This window comes from Etheostoma spectabile, chromosome 4 (genome assembly GCF_008692095.1).
Source record: "Etheostoma spectabile isolate EspeVRDwgs_2016 chromosome 4, UIUC_Espe_1.0, whole genome shotgun sequence".
In the NCBI taxonomy this organism is placed as follows: Eukaryota; Metazoa; Chordata; class Actinopteri; order Perciformes; family Percidae; genus Etheostoma; species Etheostoma spectabile.
In genome coordinates, this window is record NC_045736.1 from 33,123,653 (window position 1) to 33,142,519 (window position 18,867).

Here is an 18,867-nt window from a genome sequence, read left to right on the forward strand (position 1 = left end):
CTCTGTATGGATTGTAATTTCCTTATGAAACCGTCTATCTTTAATGTGCAGCTCTGTCCTTTTGTGAATTAAAGCCAATCAAAAGTTGCACTCAGAATATTTAAAATGGAAATATTAAAGCTGCATTATTAACTGATACGTGTCAGAAAGCCAGCAGTTTTTCAGTCAACACAAAGACACTTTCTCCCTAACTGGGTTTCTGTGCGGTCTAGTTCTGGTTAAAGAGAAAAATTCTGGGTTTTTGAGGCGATACTTAGGCTTAGAAATGTAATAATGATATATCGCAGATGTTGTTTTTTTTAACCTAATCCATTACTTAAACTTAAAACAGGGTAATCATCAGTGGCACATTATCTGTCAGGTTCTAAGTATTATTCCATTTTAGCAGATGTTGGTGTGAGTGTTAATAGTGAAATATTACTAAAAAAATGTTGCATCTATTTTTGTGAAACTAGCATCACACTTCCATAACACTTTCTTTAGACAGTCCCAGTAAGACTTTTCTATAAATGCGTACTTATAATGATTCCCAGTGATATTTTGTGATGCGTCCAGATACTGTGTTTGCTGACGGGTTTTAAAGTATGGTCGTTTACATGTCGTAGTCGCCTGATAGATGAGCATCAACACTGGACTTCATAAATAAGTTCATCTGCTTTCTGCAGCACGAGAAGCCTCCAGCCGTCGAACAATGTGCTTTCTCGTGTAAAACTCTATAAACCTACTATGATTCATATCAAAACTGTAATCTTGATATACAACCAACCACCATTCACCTCCAATGTGTCTCTTTCCCACACTAACGCGGCTTACCTCTTCTTCTACCAGTCAAGCCCTCTTTAGTTTTTAACACATCCTTTATGATTGGTTGGAATAAAGATCCCAGAACCTTTCTGTACCAAAATGCCGGGTCAAAGCTGGGTCGTTCCACAGAGAGCTGTGCTCAACATGTGCTTCTTCAGTTAGCACAAATGGGGGGGGTCCTGCACATTTTGGCAAGCTCAGAGGAATTGATTGCAGAGTGAAAATCAAGGACGCTAGTTCCCTCCATGTACAGCAGCTGCTCAGAGGAGGATTTCTCTTGGTCCTGGTTCTGATACTGGAGTCCTGGCTCGGACCCTTGTATGTTATTCGTGTCTATGCATGTTCCACCAAAAACTCCTCGCCGCCTCCTTCGCCTCTCCAGTCGCCCTGCTTCATCTTAGGTTGATGGAGCCGTAAGTCCTCTTGGGTCGAACAAACGCTGCCCTGCGTCGGTCATCTCCCCCCGGCAGATGACACCAGTCAGCACGGACAGGACATTCCCCCCCATGTCAGCAGCCCAAGGCCCGCGATGATGCACTTGTCCAGTGGGAGCCCAGCGGGCGTTAGTACACTCCCACTTCTCCATCTGGGGCGGCCGACACCGGTTCCGGTCAACTTTGGCCTCTCGTGGGATGTGTAGGCGATCGACCACCAGGACGATCCCGCTCACCAGAACACCAGCGAGATGAAGCCGTAGTCTCAGAGTGGTCCTCAGCGGGGTTGAACTCGGTAAAGGTCCTGGCCGTCCTCCTGTCCCCCACCTCCTTCTCCTATCGTAACGCCCGAGAGAGCTCCTGAGTGTCTGCTCCCCCTGAAAGAAGACACAAGTAAAGAAGAACAAAAGAGGAGAACCAAAGCAGCTTATGACCAAGAAGAAACCCAACATGATGAAGACAGTTGTAGACAGGGCCTTAGCACCAATACTTAAAGAGCCCCTATATGCTCTTTGGGGTCTTTTAGTCTGTTATATAGTTTTTGTGTGTATTTTATATATGTATAAGTACAAAAAAAACACATTTCAGCATAGCTTCTGTCTCCCTTATGAGGAATTCTAAGTAATGACAACAAAACTGTAGGCGCATCTACACACGATACAAGCCTTCCTGATCATTTTCCTCCATTTGCCTCCCTTCCTCACCAGGAGAGACGCAAGGAATCCAGAATCAGAAATACTTTATTGATCCCCAAAGGGAAATTCTGTGTTCAATAAAGTATCCACATTCTGAGAAAACATAATATGTTTCTTGAACTCAAGCATGTAAACCTATATTCTAGTAGACCCAAGAGTATGAATATGATGTTGAAAAGGAGTATGAATAGGGCTCTTTAAATCACATTTGGAGTAATTCAATCTCATTAGGCCGCTGCCTGATTAAAAACATGCAAATAACTACTTTAGAAAAAATGTTTCTTTGTAAGTAATAACTGTTAGAATCATTTAAGATAAAAGACAATTAAAATGTAAAAGTGCTACAGTACATTTTAGAAAAGATGGCAGATCAGAAGCATGTAATGTTTTCTGCTTGAATCTTGTGTACCCAACTCTGCGTGTTTTTCCCACTAAGTGAATTTTCTGATATGTAATGACTTCCTGTGTAACCTTCATGTGGTCCTGTTTGGTTGTAAATCACTACTTTGTTAGGAGTGATGATTGATCGATAGGAGGCTTGAAGCGTGAGGCTCTACAATCTGCTGCTGTCCTGGTTCAGCCTGTCCTAATGTCTGTTAACTTGGGATTCAGGTTGCTTGTATTCGGATGCTGGCTGCTTGCAGCAGGCAGAGTCATGGAGAGAGAGCACTGTTTGTATTTACTAAGTCAAATTTTCTCTAGAATTGTTAAAGGCTGGCAGGAGCGTTGTGTTGGGTGTTCTGTGCGCGCCAGTGCAAAGATCAGTGGGACTGGGGTATTAACAGTTCTTGGCCTAGTTTAAGTGTGTAAATGATGTTCTGTTGGTGTTTTTGTTATGCAATTATGTTACCTATTTTTAGTCCGATTAAGTGTTAATGTTTCTTACAGTTGTTGCGGTACCAAGATGACACCTAGGATGATGACCTCTGTTATTGAGTGTGTGGCCTTTTTTATAAAGCTCCAAAGGTTTTAATATCTGGCTCCTTGACTTCATAGACAGTATAAGAAATGGACAATGTAAGCATTGATTTTAATGGAGACAGTGAAGTCTGTCGAAACTCTTTCCCGTGATGCTGGTTGTTAGCAGCCTCCAGCTGAGCTGAAGACGTAGTTGTGAGCACCGTCTGAAGCTGTAAGTCTTCTGGTAGCTGTGCAAAGAGAATCTCATCCTTCCCAACCCAGAGACGGAGAGGGAGGTATATGTTGAGGATACGTAAGACACAGGCAATCATGCGAACTAACAGGATATGTAACTAACATAGGCACGGCTAATTACTGCTAACTAACAGCTAGTAACATTACATAGGCACAGGTCAATTACTGCCTAACAAGCTAGTTAACATTAATAGGCACAAGGCTATTACTGCATAACTGACCTAAGTTAACATTAACACTAGACACGATTACCCTAACTAACAAGCGAAGTTACATAACATAGGCACAGGCTAATCACTGCTCAACTAACTGCTAGTTAAACATTAACAGAGCACAGGCTAATTATCGCTAACTAAATGCTAGTTAACATGAACATAGGCACGGCTAATACCGCTCACTGCATGCAGTTACATAACAGAGACACAGGCTAACACCCTACTACGCTAGTTACATGAACATAGGCACATCTAATTACGGCTAACTGACATGCTAGTTAACATAACATAGACCACAGGCTAATTACCGCTAATTAACATTCTATTATAAATTAACATAGACACAGGCTAAGTTTTCTCCTTTACTATACGGTAATTCCTATACTGTGTACAGTAAGTCGCGTGGTTATGACACATCGTAGATACAAGGTAAGGGAGCTTCGGATGGAAAGTTTTTCGCTGTCAAAGTGACGTCAAAATGAAGGCGTCAAGAGAAATGCACGGGTGAGGGTACATAGCATAAAAATGGCGCCATAGGAGCTCCTTTGGTGGAGGCAGGCTTACTCCCTTGGTGACCTTCTTCAACGTACTTGCTACATTGAACTGCTGTTTGTGTTGTAGCTTTTCCAGTGGTGGAAGAAGTACCTAAATTTAAGTTAAAGAAGCATAAGCAGATTAAAAAACAACACTGTTTACAAGCAGAAGTCATGCATTTAAAAAGTATCCACATTAAAAAATGCTACATATTATTATGCATATAAATCACTGGTATCAGGGAAGAAGGAAGCTACTGTACTAAAGCAGTAATACTGTTGTTGCTATGTTACCCAGCAGTTGGCGGTTAAATTGTTGACAAGCTATGTTGGAGGCGCCGAGTTGTTAATGTAAATGGCTAGCTATAACTAGCTATTCACATGTCAAAATTGTATTCGAACCGGCTTATTATTGCTATAGTTAGCTGCTAACGTTAGCTTCTTTGCTAGCCCCTCCGTCCTGCTCTCCTTCTCAATTTAAATGTTTGTCATATAGGGTTTGCCGTGAAAATATTTATTAATTCGACAGTAGATCATTTAATACAAAACACTTCAAATATACAACCATGGCTGGTAACAATGGTAAGGTTCCTTGCAGTTGTCTGAAGCTGAGGCGGTGGTGCTCATCGCTCGTCGCCTGCTGTTGTAGGAGGCGTTCTCGAAGCCCCGGCGGCGCAGCCTACTGCACGCCGTCAGGGCCCGGGCCGGGGTCGGAGACACGCCTCGCCGACTCCTCCGCCCCGCAGCTCCCGAGCTCTACGCAACGTTGAAAAGAGACTCCAGGGAATCTGTTGGCTTTGCTCACTGTCTTCACCCATCCCTCCCTCTGCGCTGTCCTCACTGGGAGAGACAAACAAGCACTGAAGGGACAAGGTGAAGAAATACGGCTACTTTTCATTTTTAGAACTAGCGTTAAGTAAAAGCCTGAATCCCTTAGGGAAGTGATTGTGAGTTATTTGGCTACATTTTATGGTCTCGACCGTCACCTTCAAAAATTAATATACAGTGCTTGCGAAAGTATTCGGCCCCCTTGAACTTTTCAACCTTTTGACATTTCAGGCTTCAAACAAAGATATAAAATTTATTTTTTGTGAGACTCACCAACAAGTGGACACATGTGGTGGAACGAAATCATATATTTTAACTTTTTTCTGCAAAAACTGAAAGGTGTGCTGCATGATTGCCCCCTTGCGTAAGACGGTAGAGCCCCTGCTGCGATCGCACTGCAGTCTCTTGGGGGGATGTCTCTTATCAGTTTAACACATCGAGAGACTGAAGTTCTTGCCCATTCTTCCTGTAAAACAAGCTTGAGCTCAGTGAGGTTGGATGGAGAGCGTTGGTGAACAGCAGTTTTCAGTTCTTTCCACAGATTCTGGATTGGATTCAGGTCTGGACTTTGATTTGGCCATTCTAACACCGAGACGTTTATTTGGGAACCATTCTTTGTGATGTTGCTGTAGTTTGGGTCTTGTCTTGTTGGAAGATAAATCTCCGTCCCAGTTCCAGGTCTTTTGCAGACTCCAACAGGTTTTTCATCCAGAAGGTCCTGATTTGGCTGCTCCACTTCCCTCAATGAGAACCATCTTCCCTGTCCCTGCTGAAGAAAAGCAGCCAGACCATGATGCTGCACCACCATGTTTGACGTGGGGATGGTGTGTTGATGGTGAGGCTGTTTTGCTTTTTACTCCAAACACTATCGTTTTGCATTGTGGCCAAAAGTGGATTGTGGTTTCATCTGACCAGAGCACCTTCTTCCACACGTTTGGTGTCTCCCGGTGGCTTGTGGCAAACTTTAGACAAGACTTTTATGGATATCTTGGAAATGGCTTTCTTCTTGCCACTCTTCCATGAAGCCAGATGTGTGCGTGTCCGAACTGATTGTTGTCCTCGGACAGACTGTCCCCCCCTCACTGGAGGTCTCTGCATGTTCATCCAAGTGATCATGGGCCTCTTGGCTGCATCTCTGATCACTCTTCTCCTTGTCTGAGCGAAAGTTTACAGGGACCAGGTCTTGGTAGATTTCGGTTTCTGATACTCCTCCATTTCAAATGATGGCTTGCACAGTGCCCTTGGGATGTTTTAAAGCTTGGGAAATATTTTTGGATCCAAATCCGGCTTTAAACTTCTCCACAACAATTCCGGACCTGCCTGGTGTGTTCCTTGTCTTCATGATGCTCTCTGCTGCGCTTTCAACAGAACCCTGAACTATCACAGAGCAGGTGCATTTCTACAGGAACCTGATCACACACAGGTGGATTCTATTGATCCCCATCAGTCATTTAGGACAACATTGGATCATTCAGAGATCCTCGCTGAACTTCTGGACTCAGTTTTGGCACTGAAAGTAAGGGGCCCAATCATTTAGCACGCACCACTATTTTTTAGTTTTTTATTTGCTATAAAAGTTTTAATAATATCCAATATTTCGTTCCACTTCACAATTGTGTCCCACTGTTGGTGATTCTTCACAAAAAATAAAATTGTTATATCTTTATGTTTGAAGCCTGAAATGTGTCAAAAGGTTGGAAAGTTCAAGGGGGCCGAATACTTTCGAATACCTTACTGGGCAATATTGATCTGCAGCCTGATATTTTAGTATATGCAGCCATTGCGTGAGTAATCTTATTATATTTCTCGTTTGTAACTGAGGTCATATCTGTATTTTGTGTATGAAATGTGATCCAATAGCCTACACAGAGTTATTAGTATTAATGTTAGCCTGTTAATGGTAGTATTAGACTAGCTTTCTATCTATTTATTTTTACAACTGTTTACTTTAAAATATTGTACTTTCTACTCCACTACATCTATTCTAAAGTCAGCCTATAGTTTTCATATCAAATTTGAAATATTCATGGTACCATCTCGACAGCATTAATAGATCAGTAAAATGATTTAGTTTAAAGCATTTGCGTTGTGAGTACTTTTACTTTTACCAGCCTGCTTCAGCAGCCTGCCGGATTCACAATGGAGTTTTATATGTTAGTCTTTTATTTTAGTTCTACACCACAGAGGTTTGTCATATACATGCCTAGTTTGTCCATTGAAACACACACACACACACACACACACACACACACACACACACACACACACACAGTGAGACAGGTGTTCCCTCATCAACACTTTAAAAACATGCGTTTAGTGATTTCTTTTAAATATTTCACAACTAAATGAACACAGTCTGTGAATGTTAACACTGGGTGTGAACCTCGTGCACGCGCATTTCAGCCGCCTATCTGTGTCCAAACAGCGTTTTCCCACCCGGTTTAACTAACAGTTGAAGCCTGATGAATCTTAAAGCAGAATTAAAGCTGCATTACAAGACTATAATATATCCCGCTGACACTAATTTTAATCTGCCATCCAAATGAATCGGTTTTGTCTGATTTATTTTTGTTTGTACAGCCGGTTAATCTCCGGGAGCTCCAGGCTGAAGGAGCCCGCTGACAGCGCACCAAGCCCCGCGGCCCCGAGGAAAACAGCCGGATGCCCACTGGCAAGCTGTCCGGCCGATACCACCGTGACCTTGGCATGCGCCAAACAGCCCAAACATGGACCTGTTGTGTGGTGTGTGTGTGTGTGTGTGTTGTGTGTGTGTGTGTGTGTTGTGTGTGTTTGTGTGAGAGATTCTCAACCGCCACGATAAGCACCACATCGACTGACACGTATCATTATCCCGTTCTGACGACCGAGGGGGGGGGGGGGTCCGCCGGATCAAAGGGGGATCTTATTCTGACTGAAATACGCACCCGATCAACACAGCCTAAATGCCGATTAGGCTACTCTCCGGAGGGGAACACCGGGATGGATTCGGTATCACGGCTAGGCAGCGTCCAGCCCTCCCGGAGCTGAATCGGAACAACCATCGCGGGTAGCATCGACCATCTGCGGGGAAATCCATCAGAGGTGTCCGCGTAAAGTGATCGGGATGACAGCGGGGTCTTACCTGGTGCTGATGCCGCGAAGAGGCGGGAACCAGGACGCATCCGGGCAGATGGATGCTGCTGGATCATGTGTGAGGAGGATGCAGAGAGAGGGAGAGGGGGAGCAAAGGGAGGGAGGGAGGACCGAGGTGAGACCGACCATGCGCAAAAGCAGCCTGGGAGAGCTCAGTTGGTAGAGCAGGCGCACGTGTGTAGAGGTTTACTCCTCGACGCAGCGGCCGCGGGTTCGACTCCGACCTGCGGCCCTTTGCTGCATGTCACCCCCCTCTCTCTCCCCTTTCATGTCGTCATCTGTCCTGTGAAAATAAAGACCTTAAAATAAAAAAGCAGCGTGTTTCTCTCTGCTGGTGGGAGAGATGTGGTGGGCGACATCAACAAATAAAGTGTGACCTCAATTAATCAGAAAATAAAACTTATGTAATATGTGTCTGGAACAGAGCCAGGGTTGTGGAAACAGGCTATGATTTAAAAAAAGGACTTCTTGTTCATTAGCCTACATTTCCTAATTTTGTTATGGCCCCAAATAATTATAAAGGCGTATGAATGTGGGATGTGAGAATGCTGCAACAGAACACAGGCTGGAACCAAGAGCTCTCTGTAGCCTACGTGTTATAATTTATATGTAAGTGTATGTGGGGTATTTTCTGAGATTGATGTAAAAGTATATTAATGTTGCAGTTGGTCAACGTGGAGCCATGTTTTAGTTTTTTTTTGTAGAGGAGCAGTATAATACTGCATTATATTATATAAAATAAGCATGACATAATTTTTATGGAAAGAATAAAAATGAACTTTGAGTCTCAGATAAATGTAGTGGAGTAAAATGTGCAGTATTTCTCTCTGAGATGTATTAGAAGCATAAAGTAGCATAAAATTGAATATTTACTTCAAGTATTTCCAAATTGTACTCCTTCATTCAAGTAGGCCTTCTTGAGTAGATACCTAGTTCCACTCCACCCGCCAACTACCATGAGATAATAAAGAGGGACATCCTCTTGTATCTTGTCGAAGCTATTTTGCAGGTAAAAGCAACATTTAACTGTTCAGTTCCACTTAGGAACCAGCTGGGATGAGGACAGGGGACGCCCCTCGGATTTGTCCGTCCAGAGGTTTGAAAGACAGTCCCGTGAAACAGAGAATGTCCCTTTGACCCACTGCTGAGCTCCACATCCTGAAATGAAGGGTCACGGTGGTGGTTCACTCTCACAGCACAAAATGGTAGTCATAAAAAACCTGCTCCTTGGTGTGTTTAAAAGAAACCATGCCTGTTACCATGGCAACACATGCCTAGTGCAGCAGCATTGCCATGTTGTTATAGATACCAAAGAATGTTTCATACAGAGAGAAATCCATCACAGTGTAGGCCTAAATCATTAAAAGATTTCAAATGTCTAAAAAGCACTAGACCTATGTGCGGTATCCCAAATGTTTCCAGAGAATTCTGTATTTTAATAATTACAGTTGGTCTCCTGTTAATGGCGTCATATCCCCTCTGCACATCAGCGTGGAGCTGGTCTGCCCCCAGCTGTCTCAAATCTTAACCCTGTTCCCGGTCTGGTGGAGCCACCACCTTATTAGGCTTTTAAATCAATACAGACATAACTATTTATGTAAAAATACTAAACACTTGTTTACTTTAGCTCAGATACCAATTATACATATTGGCTGGCTCATATTTGCCATTTACCCCTGTGAGATCACATTTATTTAAGTCAGTCGGACTTATATTCAAGAGATCTTGAATATCTGAACCAAATTACCAGGACGTCGTCAAATAATAATGTGTCCAGGGCTGGACTGGGACACGAGTTTTTGCGGTTGGACGGATGGTGTGCATGCATTGGAAAAACCTGGGACCCCGAACCAACATTTAGAGAGTGGTAAAAAAAAAACGGTTGAGTAGAAACTAAAAAAAAATGTAATCAGAAAACATGAAAGCTAGCAGACTGGCAGGGCTTCTGGGAGTCCGACTAACAGATCCTGATCCCACGGCTCCGTCTCTCTCAGAGAAGGAAACACCGGCTGTCGGTGAGAAGACATCCTCCGTGTACAGGCAGCGGCGCGTGAAATGTTGAATAATCTCATGTCACCGCGACCAGGATGGCCCCCCCCCCCCCCCCCCCCCCCCCCCCCCCCAGCATCAGGCCCATTATCAGCCTCTCACCTTGTGGAGACGTAAGGTCAGAGGCCCAGAGACACCCCTGAGAGGCTTCTGTTCCAGAGCTGGCCTCCACACTCAGCCGGGCTAATTTTAGACCAGGGCTTTGGATTCAGTTCAGCAGGACGGAGAGATGGTGGTGTATCCATGAAGCATTATGGGGTTCTCCTCTTCCACACCAGTGTTCAGTTACCAAGTAGGCCTACCCGCTGCAGGGTTCTCTGAGTCTTCTGATCCCTGATGCCGATGACAACTGATCCTAGTATTGGTACAGAGGCTGTTCTGCAAGTAGTATAAAGTAGTCTACTATATCTGCAGTTGGTAATTAGGCTACTACAAGTATTATGGAGTTCTGAAGGTTTAACAGGATTTTACCGGGGCAACTATTTGATCTGTTGTCACGGCGATGCGGGGATGAACAGCAGAAATACAACGTCCACGTTACATAGTCATTTAGTAATACGTGCAGTTTCACATACTGGCCAACACATCGCTGTGCCTGATGACATCATGTTGCGTTGCAGCACGGCCCTGCATCGTTTTCTGATCTCACTTAAACTAAAACCCATGTACTCCTTACCACGTCCAATAAACTGATGTGGATGGAGTGTCCCTTTAAATAAAGCTCCTGTGGGTGTCAGAGGATCATTTCACCAGCAAATAACTCACAGGTCTCAGTCTAAATGACAGACTCTGACTGGCGAAGAAGTGGGGTAAAACAATTACTCCTACTCCCAGGACAAGAACACACATTTCCTGGGTGAGCACCTCCTGTTTTAGGACCCACCCATCGCCCCCCACCGCCCCCCTTACGCAGATCTTCATGGTCTTATAGGCTACAGCCAGTCAATGTGATCCATACAGGGATAAAAACGTGGAAAACATCCGGCTCCTGAACTCACTCTGAATTAAATGGTTATTAGGTTTAATTATTACTTATTTTACTCTGTCCTCTCACTCTGGTGCTCCCTAAAAAAGACCCTGTGAGTCCCCAGACCACATGTTGGGACCCACTGGGTTTCTTTTAACCAGCAGAATAATAACGAGGCCCCTGGTGAGTCTGGTTATCTTTGGTCTTCATCAACGGCCTGAGAAGAAACACTCTGCACCCCCACACGTCTCGTCCCTGAGTGAGTCATCTCAAAAGGGACGCCATACTTTCATCCCCTGAATGTTTTGAAAAAGGTGTATCGTCATGGTAACGAGCAGGTAGAGGACCAATGGGAGCTCGACTGACGTCCACTCACACAAAACAGGGAGGAAACACAACGTTTCCACAGAAGTAGAGGTACTTCACGTATTTTAGTAAGCAACTGAGGTACTTTAAAATGGCCATACCTGTTTTATTAACATTACCTGAATTCCTTTTCATTTTTTTCAAGTTTTTGGGCCAAACACTAAGAAATAAATGTGACATTTCATATTAACATGTAACCCACGTTCTGTATTTGAGGGCCAGATTCATAAAAGTCCTGATTTTTTAGGAAAATAAAATGTCTAAAGAGAAATGAACTCAGAGATTCAGTGGGATGGAAACTGACAGGATTGCCATGGTAACGGGGGGAATGGGGGCCCAGGAGGATGCATAATGTATGGGACCTCCCTCTCCCTCCCTCTGAGGCTCCTCAAAAGGAGGCCCACACCTTTCCTCGCCGCAGCTCAGGTTCATGTGTCTACAACTCAACTTCAGTCAACAAGGTTTAAAGCTGCTGAGATCCCGTTTTCTAGAACTAACGGAGGAGTTGTCGTGAGGTGAACGTGTCACTTGTTGCGCTCCTGACTCAGCTCCAGGGACAGATGCTGTTCCCTCTGGAGCTGGTCCAGAGAAAAACAGCTAAAGGAGAGGAAATATTTTCAGGCCATTTTAAAATTAGGCGTATGTTAATCTGTCTGAATTTGGACTAAAATACATAAATGAATGCAGGTTTTTTACTACCAAAGCCGTCCAGGATTTAGGGACTACAGAATATGATTACAATGCTTAAAACAACAGATATACCTATATATTTTTCCTTTTATTGAAAGGGATTATTGTTTAGTATCTGTTGGGTTCTTTCTAGATGTGATAGATCTGCACGAATCCCTTGTTCCTATTCTTTATTGTAGATTCCCATTCTTCGGTGAGGGGGTGGGGGGGGGAGGGGGTGGGGGGTCCCTGCTGGGGTTCCAGCGCCCTCCAGTGGTTACGTACTAGACACCATGAGTTGCTAGAAGCCATCCACGGCTGGTGTGTCTTTCAGCCCCTGATTGGTCGGTTCGATTGCCTGCATGTCCTAAGACAAGAGTCTTCAACATTTTTTAAATCAAGGACGCCTTAACAGAAAGAGAAACGGAGCAGGGACCTCCTTCTATATTTATATATATGTATATATATAGTCTCAAATTAAATTGCATATTAAACTGGGCCGACAATAACCTGTAGGGTGGTCTAAGACCTCTATACATACCTTTTTTGCATAGAATCCTAAGTTATAACAGTAAAATAGCCTAAAAATTGTTGTTGTATTTTACATAAATCATGTTTTAATAAGGTAAATCCTTAGTATTAACTGTATCTGTGGATGATATCTCAGAGACTACCTTACCCACAAGCCACTTAGCAGTGGGGACTTATACTGGATTTGCTAATAACATGTTGGAGTCACGTTAAGATTATTTTTTTAAATTTTTGAAAAAGAATTATCAATTATTTTGGAGGTCCCCCATCATTGACTCTGAGGACTCCCTGCTCTATAAATTCATTCATAACAATTTCATTTCAAACATGAGTCATTTTAGACAACATTTTTTTTAAATAGTCCATTTAGTGTCCTTTCTGGAGCTTTGGATCACATCAGGTTTTCAAGATTAGGAATGAACTTTGAAACGGGAGGGTTTAGAAACAACATTCAGAAAAAGAAAAGAAATTACAATTTAGAGAGAAGTGTCCCGAAATGAGGAAGAAATGAAATGATAAGAAGTCAAATGAATCAACACAAGTACATTTTATTGTACAAAACCTTTGACTTTCTGTAGAAATCACTAATTTGTGCGTTAAAGGGAGTTTAAAAGCACTAATGTGACACTAATTTGCTCCCTGGTTACAGATTCATGTTCATAATTGTATATTTTAGGCTGTTAATTTGCATTTTTACAAGTGGTTCTTTTTTCCCCATGTGCTTTTAGTGAACTAGGTGTGAACAGAACAGCACATAATAAATCCTCAGATTTAATTCAATAAAACATCAAGTGTAGATACTACACACTCAAGGTACACACAAGCGCTGCGTCAATGGAGCACACGCGCGTTTCTTTTTACAGCATTGTACAACATTAATGGTTCATAACCACGAACAGGGACGATTAAAGGAAAGGGTTAAACTACGTAGTAAAAGCTCTCTGGAAGACGGGTCTGATCCTAGAGAATGCACAGCAGAGCGGGATTCATCACATCCTCTTTAAGAAAACTATTTACACAAGTTGACGTTTTAAATCATTGACATTTTTTTAAACATATTTTGACATGGCGTGAAGAATGACGGGCTGTATGGGAATCAAACCATCAACTTCAGGCTTTTCAGTCCCAATATCTGAAGATCAAGGACAGGTAAAAACTTCTTCACTACTTGTATCTATTTATTTGTGTGAGCAGAAAACACCAAACATGGTGCCCACTGTTGTCACGGCGAGTAAAAGGATTAGGAAAATTAAACTTCCTGATGAAGGTTGGACTCAAAGCTCACATTAAACTGATTGAAAGAGTCTTTACTTCATTAAAAAAGTATTGGCCCGATTAAAAGAAAACTTATTTTTTTCTGAAAATGACGTATGAAACAGACTTCTACAGAGTACTGCAGAGTGTTGCATTATGGGTGGTTTGTTGGGACTACAGGTATTGGGATTATGTTACATTCAGGACAATAAAGTATTTTGAAAAAAGTTTCAGCAGTGTGTAAATAAAGACTGAGAAACAGCTGCTGGTGCCGTCTCCTGGCGGCGGCAGCTGTTTAGCATCCGGTGAGTCCCAGTGCTCAGGACGTTCCATTAACAGGACGTTCCATTAACAGGACGTTCCATTAACAGGACGTTCCATTAACAGGACGTTCCCATTAACAGGACGTTCCATTAAACGGAGGGCAGCGCTACAAGGGGCGTGGCAGGGGCTTTATCCCACAGACATGCAACAGAGGCTGAAGATGCTCCAAACAGCAGCTACCTGAAGGTAAAACATATGAAGGGTGTCCGTGACTGGGTTTTGAGTCCTGGTCTGGCTCATATTCCCATCCTAGAGATTATTCTAGAATGGGAATGTTTTGGGGCTGTGACCCCAGAAGTGAGTTACTTAGATCAAAGTAAATGGCATGCTTTGTGCCATTATTTGCTGCTCCGGTTCAATGACCCTCAGTCATAATTATTAAAAAAAAAAAAAAGGTCACAACTTTAAAACGGACATCAGTGATGAAAAAATACTCTCATCGTGTCCTTTCGTCATGAGCGTTTAGCTTTTAAAGTGAGGACAGTTCTGTAATGAAACTTAATTCATTCCAATGTTTCTACGTGATTGTGCGCCTGGCGGCCCGTCAGTGGCTCTGGCGCTCCGACACGACGTCCGGCACCTCTCAGCAGCACGTGGGCTGCTGCCGTTCTCTGGACACGCCCTCTTACTGGGGGAGTCCACGCCGGATGACATCATCACGTCCCCCTCCATGGTGAAGGCCCTCTTCCGGCTCACCGAGCCCTGCCATCATCCGGTTGATGTCGGATAACTCCTGGATGGGGACCAGACCGAGGAGGAAGGAGGGGGGGAGGGGGGGGAAGGGGGGGGGAGGGGGAGGGGGGGAGAGATCATTAATGGTGTATAGTTTGGATAAGCACCTTATTTTATATTTCCTCTCTTTCTTACTCTGAACTGCAAAGCAAACCTTTCCCTCAGGATGAATAACGTTCTAGCTTGTAAGAACACATGCACCTTGACTCCAACCCTCTCTCCCAACACTAGTAGGGCTTAGCAGCAGGCACTGCTGGATCAACTAGACGTGGATCATGTTAACCAGTTAAAGGGCCGCAGGTCGGAGTCGAGCCGGGGCCCGTTGCGTTGAGTAGTAAACCTCTATATATGGGCGCCTGCTCTACCAACGGAGCTACCCGGGCGCCCAGAAACCCGTTGTGGTGTAGTTGTGCTGTTAACTGCAGCGTCCTATCACTTTAACTCATCAAGAAGGTTTTGTGATGTTTTGTTCAACGTGGAGGCAACAAACAACGTTTCCATCACGACTTCATGGCAACGCAGGGGGAGTAGTTGATATACAAATGATCATTTTGAAGGTGAAGCATTCCGTTCAGAAAACGAAACGCCCCCCCCCCCACAGATTTTTGTCTGCTACAGATTTCTGTTAGAGAAGAGAAACTCGGAGCAGCAGAATGGTAAGTGGGACTGAATTTATCCAGACTGGTGAACATGGAGGAGGGGCATTAATAGCTTGCATTAACAAATGAATCAATGGTATCTTTAATGTCTAACGAGCCAAGCATACATGAAGCCTGCAGCTCAATTTAATAATCCAAATGATACAGTTCTCTATTCAGGACAATAACATTTACGGCCTTTAGACAACATAACTTATAGGAGAACAGAGTCAGCGGTCTGTTTGAAATGTCACAAAAACACAATTTTGCCAGCTTGCAATAAAACCCTCATCTGTGTGTGTGTGTGTGTGTGTGTGTGTGTGTGTGTGTGTGTGTGTGTGTGTGTGTCCTTGCCTTGGACGGGCTGCTGTTGATCCTGTAGGTGTAGGAGTTGGGGGTGAGGCAGCCTGCAGAGTTCTTGTGGGGGGAGACGTACAGCGAGTGTCTCTGAGAAACCCGACGAGGAGAGAGAGGCTGAGCCCGAACCGACGGGAACGGAGAGAGAGGAGGGGCGTCCGTCTGGAGGAGAACACACACACACACACACACACACACACACTTTTGTTAAGTGGATTGCGCAGCTTTTCTTACAGCGAACAGATTCGAGAGTTATCGAGTCGTACCCGGTTATCGTGGGTGGCGTAACGCAGAGCGAAACCTTTCATCTTCAGGACGTAGACGTTGTTGTAGAACTGGATGAGGTCGCCCCGCTCCTCCTCCCCTGATTGGTCTGAATTTGCTTCTCCTGAGACCGGATTGGGTTTCTCTGCAGCTGTTGACACACGCACACGCACACGGATCACTTGTTTTAAGTGATTTATCAAAAAGAAAAAGCCAAACATCTGTAGGCTGCAGCTGCTCTGATGTCATCATTAGCTGAATCCTGTTGGGTTTACTGATCATTAGGCAATTAATCAAATGAAAGTTCCTCTGCAACTATTTTGATAATCAATTTATCGTTTAAGTCACTTTTAAAGCAAAAAAGCCCAAACGGTGTTGTTCCGGGCTCCTCAGACAGGAGAAATTGCTGGGGTTCTTAATTGTATATTACAGTTATTTGAATATTTGAAGGATCCCTTCAACATAACGATGATGAATGGGACAGGAAAGACAAAAAATTATCTTTGCATTATATCATACAAATTCAAATAAAAAATATTTTTGTTGTTGCTACTTTAAGTTGCCCACAGGCCAGCATCCTAATAGTCCTACTAAATACAGTGGTGCTCAAAAGTTTACATACACATGCTTAAGTTGACTAAAAAGAGGAATAAAAAAATCATGTTTTGGAAATTTATTTTAATACCTAAATTAAAAAATGAGGTAAAATCCAACCTTTAAGGACACCAATTTTCTTTGTGAATGAATAACGTATTGTAAATAAATAAATGTTCTTATTTAAAATACAGGGGTCATAAGTATACATACCCCTATGTTAAATTCCCATAGAGGCAGGCAGATTTTTATTATTAAAGGCCAGTTATTTCCTGGATTCAGGATATTATGCATCCTGATAAAGTTCCCTTGGCCTTTAGAATTAAAATAGCCCCACATCATCACATACTCTTCACCATGCTTAGAGATAGGCATGGTTTTATTTCAGTTAGACTAATACCTGGTTTGATTTGCATTGAGAGATGATTTTATAGAAAGTATCCCATGCCTATCTCTAAGCACCTCATTTTTTAATTTAGGTATTAAAATAAATTTCCAAAACATGATTTTTTTATTCCTCTTTTTAGTCAACTTAAGCATGTGTATGTAAACTTTTGAGCACCACTGTAGTGTGTTTATGAAGATGAGATCTTACATTCGCCGCCTGAGACAGGATCCACCTCCATGTTCTCATCGGTCACCTGCTCCATGGGAGTGCAGCGCAGTAACACACTGCGGTACACCTACGCAGGCACACAGACACACACAGACACACACACACACACAGACACACAGACACAAATCATTTCACAAGTCCAGCGTTCTTTGAAAAGCATGTGTAGTTTTTCCATCTAGTTAAAAAACAAACTATACTACTACTTCCTATAGCGAGCCAATCACAACTCAAACATGGTTTCTTCTTCTGACGTCATGATCACAGGGTTAGTTCACTGGTAGTAACTAAATCAATACCATTATTACCTACTTTTTCCTACTAATTGTACATTTTTATCACAATCTGTTTCTGTCTCAGCACTTTGTAATTATAATACAAAAGCACCATATAAACAGGTTTTATTATTGTCAGTTTAGTTGTTTTATGATGTTTTTCAGTGATTTGTAAATTGCATGCGTGTGTGCGTGTCTTACATGGCTGCTGGCCTGTGGTTGGCTGCGATAACACTTCATGATGTCATGGAAGGTGACCGCCTCTTTGGTGATCTGCAAGAAAGGAGCAGAAACCCGTGTGTTCAGCTGTTACACCCGGCTTTCTTAGAAGTCTATGAGAGAACGAGACCCCTGGTGTCTGTAGTCTAGACTGTTCCCGGAGAAGGCAGACTTATTGTGAACGGTAACCGGGTTTCTGATAGCTGTGTTACACGTGCAGGACTGCAGACAGGAGGCCTGTCCTACAAAGCAGGATTTGTGGTTTTGTATATATCATTTCATTAGAGGTCCGGCTGATGACGGCGAACACAGCGAACAGACTTGAGTCACCGACCTCGCCACACTGTTTTTAATGCATAGATACATCTCTGTGCAACGCTGTAATCTACTGTTTGTGCTGAATATTAGCATTACAGTTTATATTGTAGTAAGTTTATATGTACTTTGTAAGTACATCAAAATAAGTGTCAAAGATTCTGTGAATAAAGCTTTGTCTTTCTCTGGCGGGTCTGGAAATACAGTCAGGGTTTCTGCACAACCCAGAGACAGTGTTCAGGGAAGCTGCCTGAAACCACAGTTCCCTCCAAGTACAACATATTCATTCAGAAATTAAAATCTTGTTAAGCTGCCATAAACACATCTGCCTGTGAGGCAACAACATTGCCTTGGATATGTCTTTAATTAAATGTGAGGCTTTCTCACTTTGGATACGATGTAGACGCTGCACAGCAGCAGCTGGTCGATGTGTCGGTCCCGCATCAGACCAGTGCAGTGCACCAGAGCGTGCTCAAAGCACGTCCAGATTTTCCCTCGCAGCTCCGACGAGACGTCCAACCTCACACACAGGTCCCTCAGACGTACGCTGGCCAGGTGGTACACCTGCAGAGACACACGGCTCAGAAGAATCCACAGGTGGAGGAAAACACCACAGACAGCTAAAGTGGATATTCTATCAGACAAACTGGAGGACCTGACATGGAAATAACCTCGCATTTTATTTAAGTAGGAAATGGAGAACAAATACAAAACATAATCAAATATTCACAAAACAAGAAATTCTTAAACCAAAGTCTTAGAAGTCCTAAACTATAAACTTTTGAGTGCACAAATTTAAAAGGTCCCATGGCATGAAAATTTCCCTTTATGAAGTTTTTTAACATTAATAAGAGTCCCCCCAGCCTGCCTATGGCCCCCCAGTGACTTGAAATGGTGATAGGTG

General features: G+C 43.2%; 2 protein-coding genes and 1 long non-coding RNA gene across 3 annotated transcripts in view; 1 reads left to right on the top strand and 2 right to left on the bottom strand.

Annotated features, from left to right (window-relative positions):
* The window catches only part of tmem74b (transmembrane protein 74B), a 37,241-nt gene extending 29,193 nt beyond the window's left edge, over nt 1-8,048 (bottom strand). Inside the window, exon 1 of the mRNA XM_032514725.1 lies at nt 7,786-8,048. The gene's annotated coding sequence lies outside the window, so the exon portion shown is untranslated. The remainder of the gene's footprint in view (nt 1-7,785) is intronic.
* A 5,331-nt stretch (nt 8,049-13,379) lies between these two features.
* LOC116688586 (uncharacterized) overlaps nt 13,380-18,867 on the top strand; it is an 18,104-nt gene continuing 12,616 nt past the window's right edge. The window contains exon 1 of the long non-coding RNA XR_004331808.1: nt 13,380-13,465. This is a non-coding gene — a long non-coding RNA (uncharacterized LOC116688586). The remainder of the gene's footprint in view (nt 13,466-18,867) is intronic.
* rbl1 (retinoblastoma-like 1 (p107)) overlaps nt 14,486-18,867 on the bottom strand; it is a 16,583-nt gene continuing 12,201 nt past the window's right edge. Inside the window, 8 exon segments of the mRNA XM_032514719.1 lie at nt 14,486-14,541; nt 14,544-14,662; nt 14,664-14,689; nt 15,681-15,845; nt 15,950-16,098; nt 17,137-17,224; nt 17,631-17,702; nt 18,351-18,527. Coding sequence (XP_032370610.1) covers nt 14,501-14,541; nt 14,544-14,662; nt 14,664-14,689; nt 15,681-15,845; nt 15,950-16,098; nt 17,137-17,224; nt 17,631-17,702; nt 18,351-18,527 — 837 coding nt within the window. The 3' untranslated portion in view covers nt 14,486-14,500.